The sequence below is a fragment of the Dunckerocampus dactyliophorus genome, chromosome 4, assembly GCF_027744805.1.
Source record: "Dunckerocampus dactyliophorus isolate RoL2022-P2 chromosome 4, RoL_Ddac_1.1, whole genome shotgun sequence".
Classification (NCBI taxonomy): Eukaryota; Metazoa; Chordata; class Actinopteri; order Syngnathiformes; family Syngnathidae; genus Dunckerocampus; species Dunckerocampus dactyliophorus.
Genome location: NC_072822.1, coordinates 13,371,504 through 13,396,015, shown reverse-complemented (window position 1 = coordinate 13,396,015; position 24,512 = coordinate 13,371,504). Strand labels below are relative to the sequence as shown.

At 40.1% G+C, this 24,512-nt stretch overlaps 3 protein-coding genes across 5 annotated transcripts in view; 1 reads left to right on the top strand and 2 right to left on the bottom strand.

Moving 5' to 3' along the window:
* Nucleotides 1-39: 39 nt before the first annotated feature.
* On the bottom strand, nucleotides 40-7,919 carry LOC129180406 (arrestin domain-containing protein 3-like). Its single transcript, XM_054774855.1, has 6 exons — nucleotides 7,456-7,919; nucleotides 3,820-3,877; nucleotides 3,601-3,748; nucleotides 3,385-3,472; nucleotides 1,339-1,592; nucleotides 40-1,045 (listed from the first exon to the last, which is right to left on the bottom strand). The coding sequence occupies exons 1-6, from the start codon at nucleotides 7,709-7,711 to the stop codon at nucleotides 629-631; spliced, it is 1,221 nt and encodes a 406-aa protein (XP_054630830.1). The 5' UTR covers nucleotides 7,712-7,919; the 3' UTR covers nucleotides 40-628.
* A 451-nt stretch (nucleotides 7,920-8,370) lies between these two features.
* LOC129180348 (arrestin domain-containing protein 3-like) lies at nucleotides 8,371-19,280 on the bottom strand. 2 transcript variants are annotated; one of them, XM_054774743.1, is made up of 7 exons: nucleotides 18,875-19,019; nucleotides 17,444-17,661; nucleotides 16,911-16,968; nucleotides 16,658-16,805; nucleotides 14,854-14,950; nucleotides 11,822-12,078; nucleotides 8,371-10,770 (listed from the first exon to the last, which is right to left on the bottom strand). In XM_054774743.1, exons 2-7 carry the CDS (start codon nucleotides 17,502-17,504, stop codon nucleotides 10,174-10,176), a joined length of 1,218 nt encoding a protein of 405 aa, XP_054630718.1. In that variant the 5' UTR covers nucleotides 17,505-17,661; nucleotides 18,875-19,019; the 3' UTR covers nucleotides 8,371-10,173. The 2 variants fall into 2 exon arrangements, with proteins under 2 accessions (XP_054630718.1, XP_054630717.1); XM_054774742.1 differs by lacking the exon at nucleotides 17,444-17,661 and having other exon boundaries at nucleotides 18,875-19,280.
* Nucleotides 19,281-20,777: 1,497 nt separating this feature from the next.
* Nucleotides 20,778-24,512, top strand: part of LOC129179358 (X-linked retinitis pigmentosa GTPase regulator-like) — a 377,871-nt gene continuing 374,136 nt past the window's right edge. For both annotated transcript variants that reach the window (XM_054772506.1, XM_054772505.1), the window contains exons 1-3: nucleotides 20,778-20,868; nucleotides 22,667-22,852; nucleotides 24,172-24,352. In XM_054772506.1, coding sequence (XP_054628481.1) covers nucleotides 24,190-24,352 — 163 coding nt within the window. In that variant the 5' untranslated portion in view covers nucleotides 20,778-20,868; nucleotides 22,667-22,852; nucleotides 24,172-24,189. The remainder of the gene's footprint in view (nucleotides 20,869-22,666; nucleotides 22,853-24,171; nucleotides 24,353-24,512) is intronic.

The following is a 24,512-nucleotide window of genomic DNA, read 5'->3' as shown; positions in this document are numbered from 1 at the left end:
ACATGGAATTTCACTAGAAAAATGTCTCAAAAAGATGGGTTGTCTTATACTTGGAGTCTAGAGAGTTATACGTGGAAACCAGCAGGTGGCATCACATGATTTCTCCCCAAGGAGCTTTTCTTCCTGTCACTCACGCACACAAGTGACCTGCTCAAAAAAAGTGTCTCAAAGGTTGGGCAAGCTCGTCATCAACAACTGTCAAACAGCTAAACATCTACTACTTGTTATACCAGTGATATTACAAATCTGGTTGAAAGGAGTTTACTTTTGTCTTTCATTTTGTCTTACTAAATATTTTTTCCAAAAAGTGGTCTTATATTTGGGTCAATACGGTACTTTATACACAATTACGGTATATACAATAACTTACACCTGCTTTTGTGTATCAGGAGACAAAAAATATATTGGAAACTTCCCATGAGAATAAAAGGGACTACAGTATGTCACGCATCTAAGCCTTTGTACCAACTTCGGTGTTGATTAATTAAATAAATGTAAAAAATGATTAAAAACAAAGATATTATATTAGAAAAGTAATAGCATGCTTTGTCAAATGTTCTTGCTTCTCGTGCAGTCCTTCAGGAGGAGAAAAATAAGTAAGAATTAAAAACATTAACGGCCCACAAACTTAAAGCTCATCTGACTTGCTGCTGTTGGCGGGTTGGAAAATGGGCATGTGCGATGGCGGTTGTTCCCCATGTTGAATAAAAGGTGGAGCAAAGGGTGCTTGAGGCTGCACTACAGATGGAGGGAAAACCGCTGATGCAAAGCCATATGAAGCAACCGGCTGCGGATATGCGTTATTGTAGCCACTAGTGGGCCCATGTTGCATCAGATCTGGTGTTGGGTATCCATAAGGGCCTGGGACTACAGGTAAAGCAGGAGCTGTGAAGGGGAAAGCAGGGGCGGGAAAATCACAGTTGCTTGGGACACCCACAGCACCAGCTGGGTGGGGAGCAATGGTCTGACCAGTCACTCTGGCAGGAACAATGACCAGTGGAAATATCACTGCTGGGTCAATGGTAAAGCTGATGTCCAAATATACCTGGGAAGAAAACAAAACATGAAGTAAAGTAAAATTCACTGGAAGGCCTTTGAGCTTTCCATAGAGACCAATAACAATGGAAGCATGTTGCTTGCGTAGGTTTTAGCAAAAACTTCTAATTTGTTTTAATTGCACACTACCGACACCTACAGGACATCAGTGGAACAGCAACGACCCAAACATACAGTGTGAGCATTCAAGTCTTGGTTCTCAGTCAGTGCATTCAGTGTGAGCATGTATTTAACCAGTGGTAACCGAATGGTAGCGTATGTGAGTACAACAACATGACATACCTTAACATAATACTGGACAGAGATGATTTCACAGTTATGGACAGTGTACGCCTTTTCGGGGACCTTCAACTGGCAGGAGACACTTTCCACAGAGTTTGGCTTGATGGCGTTCCCGACCACTTTGCTCACACTGAGGTCACTGTGTTCGGAGCTGCTGATGGTGTGGTAATGTATTCTCTCCTGTATGCTGACTTTGGGAGCAACATTTTTCGAAGACATGTTGCTGATATGGGCAGTTATGGACAGAGTTTCACCTGTTAAGAAAAATAATCAACATTAAGATGTGCTTTTTCAGGCTATACGTTTAAAAGTAAGCAACTTCATTGGGAATGGCTCGTAAAAAAAAGTTAAGTAAAAAGTAAAGCTAACATTTTCCGTGTGATTGAGTCATGCTGAACACTGGAGACTTCATTGTGTACAGCAGGGGTGTCAAATTCTCGCACATGGGCACAAAACTCATAGGTTACTTTAGGTTGTGCGACGAACTGGACATTACCCCCCATTCCAACCCCAAATGTGTATCTTTGTTATTATTTATCCTGACATTTTCAACATGTATATTTTTGTATATTGACAGTAACCAACATACATGTAATTGATGAATGAAGCACACTCATATGCATCATCAGTGCACACATGCAGATGCTTGTTTGAAGTTGCCAACATGACAGGGCACCAATAATTTGTTTGACACATGTGGTGTACAGTATAACTACATACAGTGTCTCACAAAAGTGACAACACCCATCACATTTCCACAACCAGCTTAGTATATCTCCTCAAGGGAAAACACTATACAAATGAAACTTGGATATGCTTTAGAGCAGTGGTTCCCAAATTTTTTACAGTCGCGTACCCCTTCAGACATTCGACCTGAAGTCATGTAGCCCCTAGTCCTGCACACTTAAAAAACAAAAGCCTTTAAATCTTAATTAGCTTGAAATATTGAACATAATGAATTGGTTAATTAATTTGATCGTAATCTCAGGTAAAAAAATGTGTATTTTGAATGGTCGGATTTTGATACAGTTTCACATGAGCTCTGATAAACAGATAACTAATCATTCGACATATCTTTTATTCTAGTTTGATGTTGGCATCCTTCTGTTTGAATGGATTGAATTTGAGCTTCACTCTTTTTGTCCACTCACGATGGCTACGGATTAAATCTACATATTCATTCAACACCAAATTTAAGGGGAAAGTTGAACAATCATGATAAAGCAGTATCCGAAGTACATAAATACACACAACCGACAATAAAGCCCCACTCACAGTGACAGGTTTTCACTGTTGCGCCGTGCGGGGATTGGAATACCAATATCAATGAACTGTTCAAGATGAAACAATCTTTATGCACAAAATAATCCTCAAACTTACGTATTTGTTCATATGATGCACACAGAGCAATGGACAACTTCATGCTCTGTCTCCTTTCTGCTCCGCTCTCCTTGCGCCGGGAGGCGTTCAGGCGCACTCATAATTGAGATTGTTAGGTGCTAATTGTTTTTCATTTTTATTCATGTAGCCCCTATGACAATTGGTGTACCCGTAAGGGGGTTCATGTACCCCACTTTGGGAACCTAGGTTTTAGAGTAGTCGGTGTACAGATTGTATAGCAGTGCAGTCGTCCCTCGCAATATTGCGGTTCGATTATTGCTCCCTCGCTATATTACGTTTTTTCATAAATTAATTAATTAATAAATGATTTCTGTTTTGTGGTAGATGATGGGGTATTATTATTCAAAACATACTGAAATTCAAGTGGTATGTAGTATTCTGGTCACTAAGCGGCAGTGATGATACAAAACGTTGATGAGACATTACCTTACATTTCATTGCCTTAACACTGCATGAAGTCATGAAGTCAGCCATGGCATGTCCGACATGATAGAGTGAAAACAAGTTCTCCTCCCGTCCCGTGTTGAAGTGGTAAGTTTTTGGCTTCTTAAGTTTAGAAGAAATAAATTTGAGGCTAACTGCTAGCTAGCGGCCGTCTCGAGTCCCTGCAGCACAAAAGTTGCGCAATGTGGAGAGCAACTTTACCTGGAGAGCAAGATCTCCTGTCAACAGTAGCAGACATTTGGACTTCCCCTTTGGACATCTTTTTGGAAACTGAACCAGTCTGAGGACACTTGAAAAAAAGATCAGAGTAAAATATAAAAAAAAAAATCACAGCCCAATGCAGATTATAAACATTGCAACATCAGGTGAACAAAAATTTAAAATAGAATCTTGACAAAAACAGTCAAGTTAGCTTACCATAGTTTGGTCAGGCAGTGGAAAGTACTTTGTAACAAATCTTAGTTCTTTTTGCACAAATGCAGGCATTCGCCAGCTCCTGTAGATCCATGCTTCGAGGGTGTATACAATCTTTCCATGAAACCCACTGAAGGCTGATGGCCAGTCCCTGTGGGAGCAGAGAAGATCCTAAAAGCGGCCATTTCCAAGAATCAAACAGGAGAGGCTAACATTACTTACCCTTCTGGGATTTTGAGCTTGAACTTATAGGAATGAACACCTTTGGAAAGTTCAGTGTCTGCAAAAACAAAAATATGGACTCTCACGTACTGCGAAATACAGTATTTTCTCATATAAGAGCACAGGGCATTTATTGACTGAATAGCAGAGTCTTCTTCTTCTTTCGGCTTGTCTTTTGCATCTTCCTCTGTCACTTCTACCATCTGCATGTCCTGTCTTACCACATCTAGAAACCCCCTCTTTAGTCTTCCCCTTCTTCTCCTCCTTGGTAGCCCTTCTCCACCATCCTTCTGCTAATAATCACAATCCCTCCGTCTCATGTGGTCAAACCATGCGACCTTGTCTCCCAGACGTCTAACATGGGCTGTTCCTCTGATCTGCTCGTTTCATCACTCCCAACAAAAATCGTAGCATCTCCCACTCTGCCTCCTGTCTTTTTATAAGAAAACTTTAGATTCAAGATTCAAGATTCAAGACTTTTATTGTCATATGCATAGTAAAACAGCAGTTATACTATGCAATGAAATTCTTATTCTGTTCATTCTCCCAAGAAAAGAAAGAAAACACAAGAAAAAGAATAAGAACATAAGAAACATAAAGAAAAAGCTGTTTGCCAGCCTTGTGGTCCTGGACTTCAAACTCCTGTAGCGTCTGCCTGACGGTAGGAGTGTGAATAATGAGTGTTGTGGATGTGTGCTGTCCTTGATGAGGTTGTGTGTTCTGCGTAGGACTCTAGATTTATAAATGTCTTGCAGTGAGGGGAGGGCTGCCCCAACAATGTTCTGTGAGGTCTTGATCACCCGCTGGAGTGCCTTCCTATCACGTGTTGTACAGTTACCGTACCAAACAGTGATGGAGGCGGTAAGGACACTTTCGATAGTGCATCTGTAGAAGCAACTCAGGATTGTGGGGGACATGCCAAATTTCCTCAGTCTTCTCAGGAAGTACAGTCTCCTTTGGGACTTCTTCATAATTTGTTGGGTGTTATGAGACCAGGCGAGGTCCTCGCTGATGTGTGTGCCAAGGAACTTGAAGGTTTTCACCCTCTCCACCTCAGTCTCATCAATAAACAGGGGTCTATGCGGCTCCTTTTCCCTTGTTCTTGGGTCGATGATCATCTCTTTAGTCTTATCTGTATTGAGAAGGAGATTGTTATCACGACACCAAGCTATGAGGTCCGCCACCTCTCTTCTGTATGATGTTTCAACACCACCAGTGATCAGTCCGATGACTGTAGTGTCATCCGCAAATTTAATGATGCTGGTGTTGTTGTGGGAGGCCACGCAATCGTAGGTGAAGAGCATGTAGAGGAGCGGACTCAGCACACACCCCTGTGGGGTCCCAGTGCTCACAATTCTTGAGCTGGATGTGCGATTGTGGACTCTGACTGACTGGGGTCTGCCTGTGAGAAAGTTAAACACCCAGTTACAGAGGGAGGGAGACAGGCCAAGTGTAAGGAGCTTATTTGTGAGTTTGTGGGGGCTGACTTGTATTAAATGCAGAGCTATAGTCTATAAATAGCATTCTGACATATGTGTCCTGGCCCTGTAGGTGAGAAAGGGCTGTGTGGATGGCAGTGTTGACTGCATCATCCGTGGACCGGTTCTGGCGATATGCAATCTGTAGAGGGTCCACAGTTGCCGGGATGCTCTTTTTGATGTGGGTCATGACTATTCTTTCAAAGCACTTCATAACAATAGGAGTGAGTGCTATAGGGCGATAGTCATTCAAGCAGGTCACGTTGCTCTTCTTGGGTACGGGCACTATGGTGGTGGACTTAAAGCAGGTCGGTACAGATGCTTGTGCAAGCGACAGGTTAAATATGTCAGCAAGCACATCAGCTAGCTCTGATGAGCAAACCCGAAGTGCACGTCCTGAGATGTTGTCTGGGCCTGCTGCTTTTCGTGGGTTTGTTTTGTTTAGAACCCTGCGCACATCAGCTGATGTCACCATGAGAGGTGAGTCCTGTGTGCTCCCCAGGTTCAGCCACCCTCTCTGCTCATCAGGAGTTTGGGTGTCAAAGCGGGCATAGAACTCATTCAGCTCATCTGGAAGTGTGGTTTGGCTGGACGTGGCTACGCTACTCCGCTGTCAATAGTCTGTGATGTGCTGGAGCCCCGCCCACATGCACCGAGGGTCTGAGGTGGAATAGTAGCCCTCCAGATTCTGTCTGTACTGCCTCTTGGCCTCTCGTATGGACCTCCTCAGGTCATATCTGGCCTTTTTGTAGTCATCAGCGGTGCCCATGACAAATGCAGTCGAACGAGCACGTAGCTTAGCCCTTACATCACAGTTCATCCACTGTTTTTGATTAGGGTATTTTCTGTAATACTTGGTGGTGGTAACAGTCTCTATGCATGTGCTAATGTAGCCAGTAACAGCAGAAGCATATTCATCCAAATCAACAGTACCGTCTTCCCTCCCCGCTGCAGTTTTAAACACATCCCAGTTTGTGCAGCCAAAGCAGTCCTGAAGTACTTGATCAGTTTCTTCATTCCACACTTTAACTGCTGTACGTACAGGGGGAGCTTTTTTAAGAAGTTGTCTGTATGTTGGATAAAGAAATATGGAGATGTGGTCAGCCTTTCCAAAGTGGGGTCTTGGAACAGCCTTCAAAGCACCTTTCATGTTGCTGTAGACTTGGTCCAGGATGTTATTTTCCCTTGTGGGCAAGCTCACATGCTGGTAATATTTGGGGAGAACAGTCATGAGGTTGCAGTGGTTGAAATCGCCAGATATAATGAATACAGCGTCTGGGTGTTTGGTCTCGTGTTTATCAATGATGTCATGCAGGAGGCCTAGTGCGTTAGCGGTGTTAGCTCGTGGTGGAATGGTAACAGCAGTTAAATACACAGCGCTAAACTCACGAGGCAAATAAAAAGGTCTGCATTTCACCATCAGCAGCTCAATGTCCTGCGAGCAGTGCTTTACTACAATATATAAATATTATTTTAACAGAAATGTTCTTGTAAGTGGTGAAATGTTACTAAACTATATACAATGGATAAATATATATGAATAATAAAAAGGTAACTCGGATTATAAGAAAAAAAGATAGATTCTGTTGTTATTTCTCAAATTTCTACCTATCTTAGTAACATTCTTGGGAGTGGAGGGTGGAGTATATTGCTTGCTGCCATAAATTAGATTGACGGACGGTGTAGATTACACATGCCTAACATGTGACTGCTGAAAAACAGGCTGCTGGATGTACAGTAGGCGTGTTTTGCACATGCGTAGAACCCAGTTGAACCGATTGCGCAGTGATAAGGCCCTCTCGAGCCTTGCTACCAAGCCAGGCTATTTTCTAGTCCTTGCCTACCTGCAGGTGTCATCTCCTGCTCATGCTTGCAACTTTTATATCAGTGAGTGTATACTGAAGAGATCTTCATATTTGACCACCTTATTTACTTCCATGACATGGCAAAATATTAGACTTATGCGATGTAGTTATACACCACCCTATGTATCATTGTAGTAGCGACTACAATGATAATATTTATACAGAGTTATAAATAATGACAAATGACAAACTGAACTGTGTCAATCAAACCCGAGCAATGTTACCTTTATAATGTTTTCGTGTTCACCAGTGTTGATGTAATTTAAATGACCAAACCATTATCTTTAACTTACCTTTAGCATTCTCTGCAATTAAGTATTCCTTGTCCTTGAAATATTTCCTGTGCGCATTGTGGGATCTTCTTTGATCACCTGTATTGTCAGTCCAGTGCACACGCGCTTCACCTTTGACTTTTACCTTAAAGCTCTTCACTTTGGTATCTTTCGTCAAAGTGAAAGAAACGGATCCTATAACTATTTCCCCGCCAGAAAAGATTCCTGCTTCGTTGGGAGCCTCATAAATGAGCGCCAGGTCTTTGATTGGAGACATTTTAGTGGAGAGAGTTGCTGCTTTCTGCGTTGGTCTGCCTCTGAGAAATTAGACTTTAGCTTGAAGTTCGCCCTTCGCAGCCGCAGCCAAAGTCACCTGTAGGAAAGTACTTCCTGTTTTTTTTGACAATGCATATGATCTCAGACCCTCCCCACCCAGTCTGGTGTGTAAAATGTTTGCAAAGTGTTGAGTTTCTGTTGACATAGGCAACACCCTACTGTGTACTGCGTTTGTATTGTTTAGTGCGTAGGCGGCTACTTCATTAGGTACTCCTACACATTCTAACAATTCTGCCTTTACAAAGATGATAATGTTCCGTTTTGTTTGACACTGTCAGAGAGGTTTCCATATAACAATATTTATTTCTAATATTTTGACCCTCTAAATAAGTACAGTGCTTAAACGCAAGTAGCTGTCATCCAATGTAGCGCCACTTCACACCAAACTGCAAACTACAACCACAATAATAAACATTATTGTTATTATATTGCGCAGGTGTGCAGCGATATTTAACACCAAGTACAACCTCAGAAATATTTTCGCTTTCAAATACCAGGTTTTCTCTCTCAGAATATGTGGCTTGTACTCGCAGATCATTGGCTTGTTGCGTATGAGGTGAGTTAAACAAATAAAATGTAATTTGAAATTAATTTCACCATTTGTTAATCATTTTTATTTGTACAAACATTGAACCGGTATACCTGCATGTTTGTAATGTCATTTTTTAAAAAGGTGTTGCCGCTGAGTACCACAAGCTGGAGCCCCGTGTACCACCAGCGGTACCATAACTTGCAAAACAATACAGCAAGAACATGTACTGTTACACAGCAAATACTAACTAATTAGGAGCGGCACTAATGAGTAAAAGTAAATGAATTTAAAAAGAAACAGAGATCAATTTGACCTAAATCTTCAACATGCGAGCTTGTAGCATATTGTGAGTATGTGAGCATACTGTGAGCTAGTGTAAAATGCATACAACAATGACAGCAACAACTGAATAATACAAACTGATTAATAATGCAATTGAAAAAAGGTAAATAGCATAGCATAGCATATCAAGTGTTATTGAGCAGTTCACATGCATTATTTTTACAATCAAAATGGCATCATTGCACAGTAATGAAGCTCAAAAGGAGTAGGCTGAAGCAAGAGGCTTATGTATGCCTACCCAATGTTGTTGTCGACATTCATGCAATTTGAAGGCACATTTATAGAGCTCAAAAGATATGTTTATATTTCCTCCTTTAAAAAGAGTTACATCAAAATAGCATGGACATCATTACAGTATCCAACAGCTGCCATTCTCCTATAGGGTGTAATAATACCAATGACATTAATACAGTAGTAAACATCCAACAATTTGCCATAGGTGTAAAACCACGTCTTCCTGAGTTTTTACATTGCAGATTAATGTATAGTATCCATTATCATGATGTAGCTCATACAACTGATAAAATGTCCAGATCAAACAAATATTCTATCAACAGTCTTTTTCCTTTTCATGTTAATACATCCACCTATTTTCTATGCCACTTATCCTCATTAGGGTCAGCCTATCCCAGCTACTTGGGGCGTGAGTTGGGGTATGCCCTGGACTAGTCGCCAGCCAATCACAGGGCACATGTAGACAAACAGTCATTCACGCTCACATTCATACCTATGGACAATTTTGAGTCGCCAATTAACCTAACATGCATGTTTTTGGAATGTGGGAGGAGAAAACCCACACACGCACGGGTAGAAAATGCAAGCTCAAAAGTATTCCATTTTCAAACGTTCCCATTTTCAAAATGTATAGGTGATTACAATATTTTATATCAAGGGTTTGCCTTAGACAGAAGACTGCAGGGGAGGCAGAGCAGCTTGAAAAAAATAAAGAAAACACATTTTTTCAAATCAGCTTAGCTAACCCGAGTTATATCAAAGGCAAAATGAACTGATTTTTAGCGTCCAGGGTGGGCTGAAAATTCTACAAAATATGCTCCAGAAAAATCAGTTTTTGGATTTACTCGAGCTGCTGCGCTTTTCCTGCAGCCACACACTTTGATAACTCCAGATAATGCTAGAAAGTATGAGAATCCTTTAAAATAATGCACGAGATTAAATTTCCTCAAAACTGTTTGATAAAAGCACAGATACAAATAATTTTAATTGAAATTGTGAATATTTTTTTTACAACTTCTTAACTTTTTTGTGTCATTAACAGTATAACAATATTCAATCAACAACAACTGAAATCACAAAGGGTATGAATTCTTTTACTTACTGTATTCACTGTAAGGCAGGAAGAAACAAAGAACATGATAAGGCCACAGAGAGCATATTCATATTCATCATATTCAGTCAAAACAATACCAAACATAGCACTTGACCTTAAATCTAATATTTCAGTTTGTTTCAAATTCACACTTAATGGAACACGATCCAATTTTTTCTGTGGTGTGTGTATACCGCTGCTGCTATTTGGCTTCATTTGACTCTTCATTTGCAGAAGATGGGAAAATAACTGAATAAGCGGGAGGAGGTTCATCAGATTGAGACAGGAAATTGGTGTTCATCAAATAAGAAGGCAGTTCGTATGCTGGAGCAGACGGGGCTGTGTCTAATAGTTGTGGTGTGGCTGGGTCTGAATGGGTCATTTGGGCTGATGGACGTGGATGAAATGTTGGAGAAGGTGGCTGAAATGACGGCACATTCGGTGGAGGGTGAAGAATATGGGATGATGATGATGGTAAACATGGAGACCCATATGAAGAAGATGGCTGAGATCCTGGATTGCTGTAACCCCATGCCATGGGTGCAGGCTGATTACGATGCATGAGTGATGGACCAGCATATGGATTACCTGGGTAAGAAGGCGGGGGTGCTGAATATGCTTGGGCTGCTGGGTATCTGTGTGGGGAGGCAGGATAATAAGGCACACTGGGTGCAGAAGGGAGGAAGTCACGGTTTGGCCCAGAAACACTAGGCTGAGAACCAAAGATTAGCGTAGAAGGTATGACGATGACTGGGAACTTGATCTCTGGGTCGAAGGCAAAACTGATATCCAGATACACCTGGGGGAGAAAAAACATCTCAATATCTCATGTCAACAATACCAAGACAGTGTTTTGCAATGCCAACAAATTACATATTACATCTAATTCTAAGTGTACTGTATATGTGCTGTAATGACCCAACTATTTTATATAAATATCAGCCCTAAAAAAAAGTCTGTCCCTCGCCACATTGCGGTTCGAATTTCGCGACTTCACTCTATCATGGCTTTTCCAACCAATATTCATAAATAAGTTATGCTGTTTTGTAGTTGAATACAGCCTATTATTAAATATACAATATATGTATGTATATTTAATTAAATTGTTCATATTTCTTGCCTAAATTAAGCATTTTCAAGCATAAAAATGGTAAAATGAACGAATATACAAATATAAGCCATTTATACAAGCCAAATACAAGCATTCAAATTGGGAAAGTAGTACAGTCGTCCCTTGTTTATAGCAGTTGATTGGTTCCAGACCCGGAACGGAGGGGGTGATAATCGGACCGCGATATTGCAACGGATGATTGTATTCCACATTGGTCACTAATTGTCAAAAACCGTTCTGTAGGACAAGCACCAGACTTGATCGCTGGAACAACAAGCTTTTATTGCAGGTTGAAATTGTTTCAGGCACAATAATAATAACGTACCATAAATTATCGACTATAAGCCACTATTTTCCGCATGCATTTGATAGGCAGCTTAAACGATGGGAATAATTTATGGCTAAAAGAACTATAGTTCCCATGATGCTTAGAATGCAGCTTCAGGATGTAGTGAATTGGTCTAGTGAAGTGGACGCTAATATCACGCTTTGAAGTGCAGCGAAAAGGGCTTTTGGATTCTCATTTGCTGTGTTCTTTACCATGAGTTTATGTCACTGACTGTTATGGTAATACACAATGTAATCATTGTGTTATTTCTAATTTGGGTCTTGAGCTGCAAAAGTTTGGGAAAACTTGTTCCATATTAACTTTATACACCCCCCCCCCCCCCACCCCCCCACCCTCCTTGAGTGCTTAAGATGACTAACGGCAAGCTATGATAAGGGCAACCATAAGTACCTTTAAGTAGTATTCCACTGAGATGACGTCACAGTTTCTGATGCTCAGCTCCTGATTGGTGGGAATCTTCAGAGCCCAACTGACCTCTTTCTCTGAGTGAGGTTGCACACTTTGGCCAGCTACTTTGTGGATATTTTTGCTTTCATGTTTGGTACTGCTGCTGGCAGTGTACACAATAGCCTGGGTCAAACGCACTTTGGGTATCATGTCACTGGAAGAGGAATTGTTGATTTTTGCAACAATCATTGCAGTTTGTCCTGCGGAAAAACAACAACAATAAGTCAATGTACAGTATAGTCAGTATATAAAGTTTTGTACACTGTTGACTCTGTTGACTATTCTCAGAGAATAGTCCAAGTAGCTAAATAACAAAAATGATGCATATGCAGGAGGGCATGTTTAGCTATACATTTTACCAATATGGTAGATCCTTGCTATTTGCCGGGGTTACTTCACAAGAACCGCCTGTAATGGACGCACCCGTACGCAGCTCTATAAATGCCTATTTTTCATACATTAAACCAGTGATTCTCAACTGGTGGGTTGCGACCCGGAGCCATTTTCACTGGGTCACCCGTCTTGCCAAAAAAAATAATAATAAATTGTGTAACGACCCAATGTCCATGAATGCACCTCACATCTGTGCTATTTGCTTGCTACACCATTGCGAGGTTGAGGGACAGGGGAAGGACATCAAGTGTTAACTTAACGTACCATCCATGACACACGGCTAGATAGCCGTTATATCTGCTGGAGAAGAATGCGCTATAAAGAGACAGACGTCTCACCGGCCCAGCTCACGTCGTGTTGAGTAGGGGAATTCTGCCAACAATGAAGACTTGCAGATACACTTTTAATTCCCAGTTAGAGCTATTGACCCAGGCAGAGGGGTGGTCTACAGAAGAAATGGACCTCCGATTATTTTTTTAAACTTAAACTGCTGAATTCATCAGGAAACGTTTAATTTCTATATTTAAATCTTTTGGAATTGTACTTTTTGTTTATCTGAGGAGTTGGACTTACTTGATTTTCTTAAAAAAGTTTCACCTCTCATCCAGGTCCAAGTCTAGTTGCGGTCGTTCAACTGCTCAGATATACCATGGACCGAAAACCTTTACACACATTTTTGTTTAAATAATTTTTGAATATGTGACTAAAAATGCGTTGTTCCTGAGCAATGCCTATCATATGCCTCTCACAGTAAACAGTATTATATTTACCAAATATGCAGTTACACAACATTGCGTCTTGTCAAAACATCTTCCTATTGGGAAATGTGACTGGAGTGACTTGTGAGATAGCGCCCTCTCCTGGATTCACAGCTGCAGCAGTCCTTTTCCCATACAGATAGCACAATTAAACATACAATTTAAGTTACCATTCAAAAAGCCTGAATTATTTACTATTTAAAGCAGAGACAAGAAATCCACCAACATTCGGGTGGGTGAATGCCAAACCGTGATCTACTGTATATGTGTACTACACTCCTGATCCAAATTTTAAGACCAGTTGAAAAATTGCAAGGTGGTTCTACGTTGGGCTTCAGAATGCAAAAAGAAGAAATTGAGTGAGACAAAAAAATTTGGACTCAGCATTTTATTGCAAACAACCATTAAACTTAAATAGGTTGTTCGTCAGCTGATCAAAGTTTTAGGACCACAGCTCCAAAAACCTAAACCCTAAAGATTTCAAAAAAGGACTGAGTAATGAGTAGCTGCGCCATTCTTGTTAATTACCTCAAAAATTGGTTTGAGCATGCTTGATGCCAGTGTTTCCAAAAGGCTGGTGGGAATGTTGCTCCAGGTGGTGAAGATGGCTTCATGGAGCGCATCCACTATCTGGAACTGATTTAGTAAACTTCCCTTGCCCTCCATCCCCATCCAGGATGGTCTGAAAGAGTGACGTTATTCTTCTGGAGGAAGGCGGGCATTGTGAACTGCTGCGTTGTCCTGTTGAGAAACCCACTCATTACCATACAGACGAGGGTCTTCAGTCATGTGGGATGCCACCCGCCACATAGCCAGCTACCGTTGGTCACCCCTTCACAACCTGAAGCTCCATTGTTCCATTGAAGGAAAAAGCAGCCGAGATCATGACGGCGCCCCCTCCACTGTGCCGTGTGGAAAACATGTCAGGAGGGATCTCCTTGTCATGCCAGCAATGCTGGAAGCCATCAGGACCGTCAAGGTTACATTTTTTCTTATCAGAGAATAAAACTTTCTTGCAACTTTCAATGTCTCATGTTTGGAGCTCTCCTGCAAATTCCAAACGAGCAATCTTGTGGCTTTGAAGGAGACGAGGCCTTTGGAGATGTTTTTTGTTCTTAAAACTCTTCTCTTGCAGATGCTGTCTGGTGGTTATTGGACTGCACCCGGCACCAGTAACAACCTTCATTTGGGCCGAGGATTTTCCGGTGTCTTGACAGCCACCCAAAGCCGGTGACATTTTTTGGGGTCTACCACTTGACTTTTTTGTTCCATAACCCTCCGGATCTTTTAAGAAGTTTAAAATATGTAAATAAAAGATACTTGTGTATCTTGCTTGCTGCTGTAACAGGTGAATTTCCCTGCTGTGGGATTAATAAAGTACTACTACTACTACTACTACTACTACTAAAAGTAACTGTTGTCCTACGTCCAAACTCAGCAGCAATGGCACGCTGTGAGAGGCCTTGCTTATGCAGATCAACAATTCGAAGAGAGAGAGACAAAGCTTTTTTGCCTTTGCAATCAAGAGATAATGACAGTGTGAATACCTGACAGAAAATGGTATTGAATCCACATTTTTGCTAAGATTTGGGCTTTTTAAGGCTGTGGTCTTAAACTTTTGATTAGCTGAAGAACAGCCTATTTTACTTTAATCGTTGTGTGCAATAAATTGTTTCCTTATGTCTCATTCTCCTGCTTCTGCTTTTTGCATTTTGAAGCTCTACTTAGAACCTACTTAATATCCGACAGTGCAAAATTTCAATTCTTGCAATTGTTCAACTGGTCTTAAAATATTGATCAGTACTATATAAACTAATTTCTAACCTGGGGCATAAGCCGTCCTATCCACAGTGGCTTCCATGTGCACATTTCCACTTGAGAAAATTCCCACTTCTTTGTCTGCTACTCCAATTTGTTGTGACTAGAAAGGAACATACAGGATACACATTAACTCCCATTAATACATCCCATAGCTAGCATGCTTATTATTCAGGGAGATTAAATGTAAGGAAGGAAGACCTACAGTAACTGATGACTGTGTAATGACGAAAACAAAAAGAAAATACCAATACAGTAGCACCTCAAAACATATGAAAACCGAATACATTTTTCCCATAAGAAATAATATAAATCCAATTAATCCATTCCAGCAGCAGGCACAATCATCAATACACACACTGGCCCGGCTCACTATCTGTTATGTGTCTGCGTTAAACCATTGTGTTAACTAAGGAACTTTTACATGGTAGTGCTATTGTTACAGTTGTTCATACTTTGTTATGAGTTCTTTCTTGAATTCAATAGTGTTTGTCACCTTCTTTATCACACTCAGAAATACACAGGGTGCTTGAATGCCTCATCAGCACATGGCACATTGCTTGAAAGAACGCAGGAAGGAAACAGATACAGAGTTGTTCTATGAACAAATACACCACCCATACACACATACTTAAGACGACTAAAGAATTCCCTGGCCGCAATCGGTTTATTGCGTTCCAACTCTCAAAGAATCACTATCCATTCTTCACAGACAGTCACCAATGCGTGGATACTTTGTTTAGGCACTCGACTAGTTTGTTAGGCATACTGTAAGTTCGATAACCGAGAAAGTACACGAAAACCGAGACATATTCGTGGCAATAATATTTGTATGAAAACCGGGGTTCCACTGTACAGAACAAAAACAGAAATGTAACTGATGTAATTGCCCTTGTCCATCCATCCATTTTGTATATCGCTTCTCCTCTTTAGGGTCGCGGGGGGCATGCTGGACTGGTCGCCAGCCAATCGCATATAGACAAACAACCATTCACACTCACATTCATACCTATGGACAATTTAGAGTCACCAATTAACCTAACATGCATGTTTTTGGAATGTGAGAGGAAACCGGAGTACCCGGACAAAACACACACACGCACGGGGAGAACATGCAAACTCCACACAGAAATGCCCAAGGTGTACCCGATCTCCAGACTGTTACTGTGTTGGCCAACATGCTAACCACTAGACCACCGTGCGGCCCTAATTGCCCTTGTATCATCCTCTATTTAAAATTACAGAGGGACCTCTAAATTTAAATGCCACTGAAGTTGTACAAATTTGTAATTTGACCCGACCAAAATTTTCAAGAAAAATATGCTATTCAAGTTTCCCAAAATGATATCTTGGTATATATCAGTTCAACGAGCATTGAAGGAATATCTTTGGGCATGTGTTTGGCATTTTCAGAAAGATGTATTCAAAAAGATAAAATGTTTATATGCTTTACATCATGTGAGACTTCAGCATTTTGCAAGCACCACTATATGCAATAGTTATGCCTAATCTTTGGCGTTTTTGCAACACTTATTCTTAAAAAAAGGATTCAACACGGGACTTTGAGAGAAGAAGAATGTGAGAAGATAAGAATATGGAAGTTATATGAAGTAAACTGGAATATATTATTTATATTAGCATTATTTCCTATGGGAAAAAAGGATTCAAAATCAAAATGGAAGATGACGAGTCTAACGTTCTTGAAGGTTTTGGAAATGTTAATGTCGCTCTATTGTTATCATTGTAACACAGATCGGGTCACAAAAAAAATGTTTCATCATAAGTGATGAGTGAAAATGAAACGTCAAACCATCAGAGTCTGTAGGTGTGGGAAGGACTTGGAGCAAAAATATATCTCCTTTTCCACAGTCTGATCCACTCTCCAACTTCTGGCCAACTTTGCTTCAAGCCTGTAGACAACAGAGCCATAGCTGCCCTTGAAGCTTGAAGGCATGCTCCTGTAACAGAGATGAAGCAGACGCATGCCATGTAAACAGAACATGAATTGAGTTACGTTGATGTACTGTATGTGCCCATTAATCAATGTAAAGCATCTTACTTACGTTGATGGTAGGGTAAAGCTGAAGTCATACACATGGTTACCTTGGGAAAGCACAGTCTCTGCAGATGGAAGAAGTGTGGTTTTATGATAAAAATCAATTTGTACAGCCTGACAAGTACTGTACTACTGGTATGGTACTACAACTACTGGTGCTGATTGTCAATGGTTGTCAATAGGGTCAGTCTGAGGCTTTCTTTGACCAATGGCATACACATCAGCTGCCCAACTGACACAAGTCTTTGGGCATATCTCAAAACTGGTAACTCGCAGGGGTTGGGCTATGCCCCTTAATTCCATGCAAAACAATTGTGTACTGGGAAGAGTTGGGAGAAGGTCCTTTTATTTGTTTCAGCCTGATGGTGCGCCAGTGCTTTGTGCAAATAATCAAGTTATGGAACAGATTGTCGACCCACATTTAGGCCGATTGTTTGTTTTTTTTGTCCCATAACGCTCAGGAATTTAAAATCGCTTTCTTTCTGCATCCAAGCTCGCCAGGAATGCTACGCTGAAAGAGGCTTGTGCAGTTCAACAAACCTGCCAAAGACAGAAAGCCTTTCGCCTTTGCCATCAGGAGGTCAGTGTGAATATCTGACATGAAAAAAAAAACGACAAGAAAGTGCAACGTTAACTTCTTAAGGCTATGGTCTTAAACTATGCAGTATCAGGGTTTCCCCCTAGGATTTTTTTGAAGCTGTGGTGGTGGGCTGCATGCGAGGGCGGACTGCCGCCGCTGTGTTGTGCCGCTGCTGCATCTGCAATTTAAAAAAAAAATTACAAATAGCAATTTTTATGACTTATTTATTTATTAACTTATTTCACTTTTTTCCAAAACTAGCAGAAAATGAATCGAGATTATTGCAAAACTGTAAATTTAACGGCTGAGAGTTTTTAAATTGCACTTTATTTAGAAGGCACATCTCCACTCAGTGTGCTGATTTGTCATTAAATACAGGTGTCACGTTTGAACAGAACACTTATAAAAATGCTAAGCGGTGAAGCAAATATTCTTTGGTGAACTACACAACATCAGCTGGTGAGCTACCTGTTGGAAGCTGTACACAAAGCTGTTTCTGTTGCACAACTTCGACACACAACTACAGTTTTGAAGGCAAGCCATACGTATTATAATGATAACAAGAGAGCAAGATTGTTAAGTGACACTTTAAAAAGTAAGTTGTGATGATGATCGTAGCTTGTCCATGGGACAAAAACGAGCTAGCTAGATGCCGCCAGCTTGACATGTAAACAAAAATGCCAGAAAGTGTGGAATGAGATTGAAACGTGAGAGATCGTACACGCTGGCATAAATAGGCTTAGCATCATCAGCGTCAATTGACAATTTACAGGCTATTTGTTCATTCATAACAAGAAAAAAAGTGAAAGTCAACACAAGACGTGTGGCATATCTAGTCACATGAAAGTACCAGCTAGGCAGACAGGCGATTCTGGTGCATGCTTATCAAAATAAAACGCAATGATTTGTTTAAAATTATGTTTTTTAATCGTTTTCAAACTAATTGTGATCAATATGCGCGTACATAATAAGCTATAAATGTATGTGTATAGCATATATCCATTCATACAATATATTATTTAAAATTGTTTTCAAGTTTAATAAACACTAATTTTTAAGGTGTGGCGGCTTTTATTTTGTAGTAGCGCACCGCCACGATCAATTACATGTAGTGGTAACGCTTCAGTATAAAAATGCCTTTTTTTCCCTCGCTCTTGTTTTTTCATTTTGATTCTCTACTAACATTCTGCTTCTACTTGAGCTCAAAATGCGAATACGTCCCCCTGGTCTTTACATTTTGATCCGGAGTGTACTACGCAGGGTAGTTTTAAGTCATAAAACTGCACCTACTGATGATGCAATGTGGTGAGGTCCACGATACAGAGAAGACAGTTTAGAATGAAATACAAAAATCATGCCTGTTGCAAATGAAGAAGACATGCATGTCTTACCATTGGCGCTCTCCACGATCAAAAAGTGCTTCAGCTTGAAGTATCTCCGGTGTGAAGAATGTGTGTGGTTGTGGTTGCCACTCCTAGTCGTCCAGCGTACCTGAGCGTCTCCTTTCACTTTGACAAAAAGGCTTTGCACCGCTGCTGGCTTTTGCAAGGCCAGCGTTACTTTTCCTGAGAGGGTGTCCCCCTCAGAGAACGTCCTGTCCTCATTTAGCGCGTTGTAAACGATCGAGAAGCCTTTAACCGCAGGCATATTTGGGAAAGTACGGAACGCATGAATGAAGAAAAATCAAAAAGTCATGTATTAGATCGACAGTTTTCCGGACTTGTTCAGTTTTTTTCCAGGACCCTCATGGCGCTGATAAAATTGGACAGGCCACTCCCAGTGGAAGTGTCAGCACAACACAAAGATCTCTGCTGCCATCAGACGTTCATAGGGGAGACTGTGCGCAAGTACAAATGTCGATACTAACAGGAAAGCAGCGGTATCTGACCGATACCAGCACTTAGGAGCGATATTTTTCAGTTGACCGTTTCACTGTAATTTCACCAATATCTGTTTTTTTTGGTTGCGTTGTTCATATTGTTACATTAACTTTGGACTTTATTATGCTCAAACAATTGTATGTAATAAAAGAGAATAAATTAATTATTTTTATAGTTTTTTTGATTGCATTATAATGTATTTTATATAGTTACATTGCTCACAAATACGTTTGTTGATAACATATATTGTTTTATGTTTGGCTATACCTAATATATTTATGTTTTTTTTAATTCAAATTATAATCAACAAATCGACATCAACAAATGCATAATCAGAAAATCATCCAATGAGCGAGAAACAGTTCAAAGTGAAAAAAGTATCGGTATCAGTATCAGCAAAACTGGTCGTGTATTTGCTTAGTATCGGATCAATACCACAATTTTCAGTATCGCCCACCACAAGCACGAGGGTCATTTTTTTGTTTTTGTAGTTACGTCAACTGTACACTAGAGGGCACAGATGGGCGAGTGACGTCACCTACCATTTAGACTCAAGTATGATCAGATGCTGTATACGGGTACATCTCCATACATTACAATATATTTTATAATATATTTACAAGAGTTACATTGAGACTTAGGAAGGGAAGCCCTTCTTATTAATTTGCTGCTAAAATATGTAATTTTTTTCGCACATTTTCACATTTTATGCTGTACTAAAATTGGGGTTTTAATAATAATAATAGCAATATATCATCATAATAATTGTTTAAAAATAAGAACTACATTATTGAAGTATTTCACTCTGCTTAGTGAATTTATATAAATACTCGTTTCACTTTTGAAGCGAACTACTGAAATAAATTAAGGTTTTTCACAATATTCGAGTTTGGAGTTGGAAGTCACAGCTTTTCAACCATGCCGTTTTTGAAAAATGAAACTGTTTAATCTGTCCTTGAAAAATATTTTACATTTACAAATGAAAAAAAAGGTAAAATACACTTCCCAAGACTGGACGTTTCTTATTCTATTTTATTTTTTTACATCAATGCATTTGCAGTGGTTTCCATTTCTCAATATAATAGCTAGAAAAACTTTTAACGTATAGATTTCCACTGTATTTCACCTTTGAGAAATTAAAGACCTCAGTCTTAAAGCAATTATTATCAAATATTGTTAGAATGTGTATACACTAAGACCTAGTGTGACCGGGAATTACGACAAATTACTATCAAAATAATTAAACAATTAATTATGTCAACTATTACAAGTTAATTCGGATAAAAAGGTTTATGTTGAACCACGGCACTACAATCTAAATTTATGGAACTTTTTCTTCTCTTCCTGCAGTTCAGCTTTAGGCTGATAGGTGGATGTAATGCACCGTTGTCACCCGTTAATCAAACCAAAAGAAGAAATGTGTGGACGCCATCATCCTGCAGGTGTGTCGAAGTTAATTCCACCTTTACTTCACGAAAAATCACCCGTGCAACCTGAAGTGACCTGTAAGTAAATGTTAGCAGATGTCAACATGTTTTGTGTGCTGTAATTAGAAAGAGTTGTTTGTTTTTTGAGGTGAGGGCATACTAAACTTGATTTGTGTAAACTCTGGATGCTCTTGGGTTGTGTACTAGACAACGGAATGAGAATGCTATAATGAAGATAGATAGAAGGATTGTAATACCGTCAGTCAATCAAGTAATATTTTGGTATACATTACATGGTATATTTACTATAATGAGTTTTTTGTGTTATGCACAACTGATTTGAAATGCTCATCATGGTATTCTCATGAGAAAATGCTAAATATTTACAAGTGTTACTAATTATAGATCTAAATGCCTCTGGCATCGATGAATCCAAATGTAACTTAATTGGTAAAGTATAATCAACATAAATGTACAATACATGTTTTTTATGTAAACAAAGTCAGTGATTATTTGGGCTGAATTATCCGTAATGTAGCAACCTGTGCAACCCATGTCTTTTCAACACAATAGAAATGTTTGAAGTATCGTCAATAAATGTACTGTAGGTGTGACCATAATAAATAAGTACTGGTATACAAGTGTAAAAAAGGGCAGAGTTAAAGCAGTATTGGCCAGATACTGTATACTTGCTGTAAATTTGTCTGTATGCTTGTTGCCCAAGTACCTTTTTTTATCATTTTATTGTGTATACCTGCATGTTTGATCAGTCAATAGTGAAGTATAAACATCTATTTTACTATAAAATACGTGATTATGCTATTGACTATTGACCAAATTCAGGGTTTCCCTTAGGATTTTTTGAAGCTGTGTTGGTGGGCTGCATGGGAGGCGGACTGCCGCTGCTGTGTTATGCCGCTGCTGGGTCGCTGTGATTTAAAAATAAATAAAAAATGAAAAAAATTACTGTCAGTATTAATGTCAACGTAAGGGTTGTTTTCACAGGCTTGACCAACAAATGCATTAATTAACTTTAAAAGCCTTTCTCTGGGCCTTTTCTTCCACTCCTTATCTGTCGAGTGCCAACAGGCAGACAGGTGGTTCCGGTGCATATTTTTCAAAATAAAGTGTAGTGAAATGTTTTATGATATTTGATAGATATTTTATTTCAAATGAATTGTGGTCAATATGTAAATAATAGGCTACACATGTATCTATATAGCACAGGGGTGCTCACACTTTTTCAGCCTGTGGGCTACTTTGTCCCAAAGATCTACCTCCTACTATAAACATAGAGAATATATATGTTTGTTTATTTTTATTTATAAATGAGTATTTATGTACATTGTACATGTATATGTACATCAGGGGTGAACACAATCCAGTACATGTAGCGGAAACCCTGGAATCTGTCTCTTTGCCAAAATATCGGTATTGACAATACCAGGGACTGTTTTGCTTTGTATCACATTGGTTGGAAGCTTTGCCCATCATTCATGTATGGCCTCGAGGTTCATGCAATATGTGCAACTGTCCACTGCAAATCTTTTTCCATAAAGTGGGATAACTATTGCTTTTACAGATTGTTTCCGGCAGGATTTGTTTTCAGAAGGGTGAAATATCATTGGAAAGACAATAAACAGATGTCTTCACTATGCTCAGTAGTTGATCAATAGAGAACAAAAGGCTACTGGAACCTCAATTTTGCTTGTGCTAGTGTGTTTTTGCCATTTTTTTTCTGGTTGAACGCTGCACAGCACTGTGTTTTTTGTAACTTGCATATGTATTATGCCTATAACTTTGACCTTTCTGTGGCTCTTTTATAGCTAACCTCAATTCAGAAAACATTAGCTTGATGTTTATTTGCTGCCAACAGAAGAAGGTGCCATGGAGACTGTAACCCTGCCAATGTGGTCAGTGCGAAGACGAGAGGAGGAGTAAATGGAGTCTGGGCGACGGGGCAAACATACCAGTTTAGGAGGAAGTTGTTGGGGGACAACAAGCACGCAAGTCTTTGGTCTGCAAAGGAAGTAAGAAGACGGTACAGGTCAGTCTGATTGAGGTAATTTAACAATCTATACTCTTAAACCGCACTGCAGACAAAAAGGCACATATTTAATAAAACTAAGGGAAGTGTGTGTTTTTTTTTTGCAATTTAGGGAGTTGAAAAGATTTGGAGACAGATTCTGCGAGAATCTGTCTCCGTTTCCATGCCAGTGTTGTATTGAGCGGAACAAAGCTGCACGCAAGAGTTATGTCATGTTGATCTTCATTCGACCACAGACTAGCTGAGACTGAATCAACAGTGCCGTTATTGGTTGCAACCAAGTAGTTTGCTAATTAATCAACAATCAGTTCCACACAATTGACAGGATTCTTAAGGATTAATTAACCTTCTAATCACTTGTCCACATCCCTTCATTGGGGGCGGCATCGCTCAGGTGGTGGTCGTCTCCTAACCTGAACGTTGCGGGTTCGATCCTCTGTTGAAGTGTCCTTGGCCAAGATACTGAACCCCCATTGCTCCTGTAGGTAAATGTAAAGGTGCTAGCAGTGTCAAAGCGCTTTGAGTGCCTTGGAGGTGGAAAAGTGCTGTACAAGTGAAAGACCATTTGATTTGACTCGTAGACCACAAACTAACTACTTGTTGTTCTGAGTAGTTATTTGGAAACAATACTCTAGGATATGAAATACTTTATGGTTAATACTGAAATCACAGCCTGCAGTGGAGGATCATTAGTACATGTGTTTGTGTATATGCTCCTGTTTGAGCAGGCTGGACACTTATGTTAGGAGAAAAGGGGGGGGGGGGGGGGGGGGGGGGATGGCGCAGTGGTCAAGTCCCGTCTTTATTAAGATTAATGAACAGCTTGACATTTTTAGTCTTCTGTCTGAATCGATAATTTTAATACTTGCAAGAGCCAATGGGGATGTCGGTTTGTGGAACACACATCATGTCCACACGGTGAATGTTAAATGTCCAAGGGGTAATCAATGCAAAGAAATTAGCTATTGATCTCTGATAGTTTTGTAATGGGTTATCTATTGGTTTGCTCTTTTGAAAAATTCCAATATCAATCGGATGGAATTGTGTTGGTTATATTGCTGTGGGGTCTGTGTGTGTTTGTTGGTGCACACTCACAGCTTTGTATATGCGTGTTTATGCGTGCGGGGTCATGTTCTAATTAGGGCAGCGGGCAGATTTTAAATGAACATGTATGGAATAATTTTGGTGATTTGTATGAGGTTTGTGGGAGCCTCGGACTGCTTTACAATAACTTCATGCTAAAGACAAGACCGATGTTGGTACTATAACATGAACACTGATTAAGTCAGACTTGAAATAATAGGAACTAATCAGTGTCCTATCAATGCATCCAGGTTTAGGTTTTACTGAAAATGGATCTTCTGTGCTGGGGCAATGGGGATCTTGGTCAGACTGGACATGGCGGAACTGGTGACATCACACCAGAGGACTCCCATCTCGGGGAGTTCACAGAAGGCGGGCTGGGAAGAGTGAAGCTGATGGCATGTGGGTCTGCTCACTCCGTTGTGGTCACAGGTATAGTTCCCACTTGTCCACTTATATATACTTACCGTAATGGCTTGGCCACTTATTCACCTAAACCACAAAGAGAAAATTGGACAGAGGTTGTTATTTGTGACATTTGAACACTCATTATTAGGGGTGTCACGAGACACTCGGTTCACAAGACAACACG

Bases quoted from the DNA above. Each gene is read 5' to 3' on its own strand.
- LOC129180406 (XM_054774855.1), bottom strand. From the start codon at position 7,711: ATGTCTCCAATCAAAGACCTGGCGCTCATTTATGAGGCTCCCAACGAA. The intron at 3,749-3,819 runs GTAAGTAATGTT...CTGCTCCCACAG, and splicing joins AAGCTCAAAATCCCAGAAGG to GGACTGGCCATCAGCCTTCA. The intron at 1,593-3,384 runs GTAAAGTTGCTC...TTTTCTTAACAG, and splicing joins CAGGAGATCTTGCTCTCCAG to GTGAAACTCTGTCCATAACT.
- LOC129180348 (XM_054774742.1), bottom strand. From the start codon at position 19,130: ATGCCTGCGGTTAAAGGCTTCTCGATCGTTTACAACGCGCTAAATGAG. The intron at 14,951-16,657 runs GTTTGACGTTTC...GTTCCTTTCTAG, and splicing joins CACACCTACAGACTCTGATG to TCACAACAAATTGGAGTAGC. The intron at 10,771-11,821 runs GTACTTATGGTT...TTTCTCCCCCAG, and splicing joins CAGTGGAATACTACTTAAAG to GTGTATCTGGATATCAGTTT.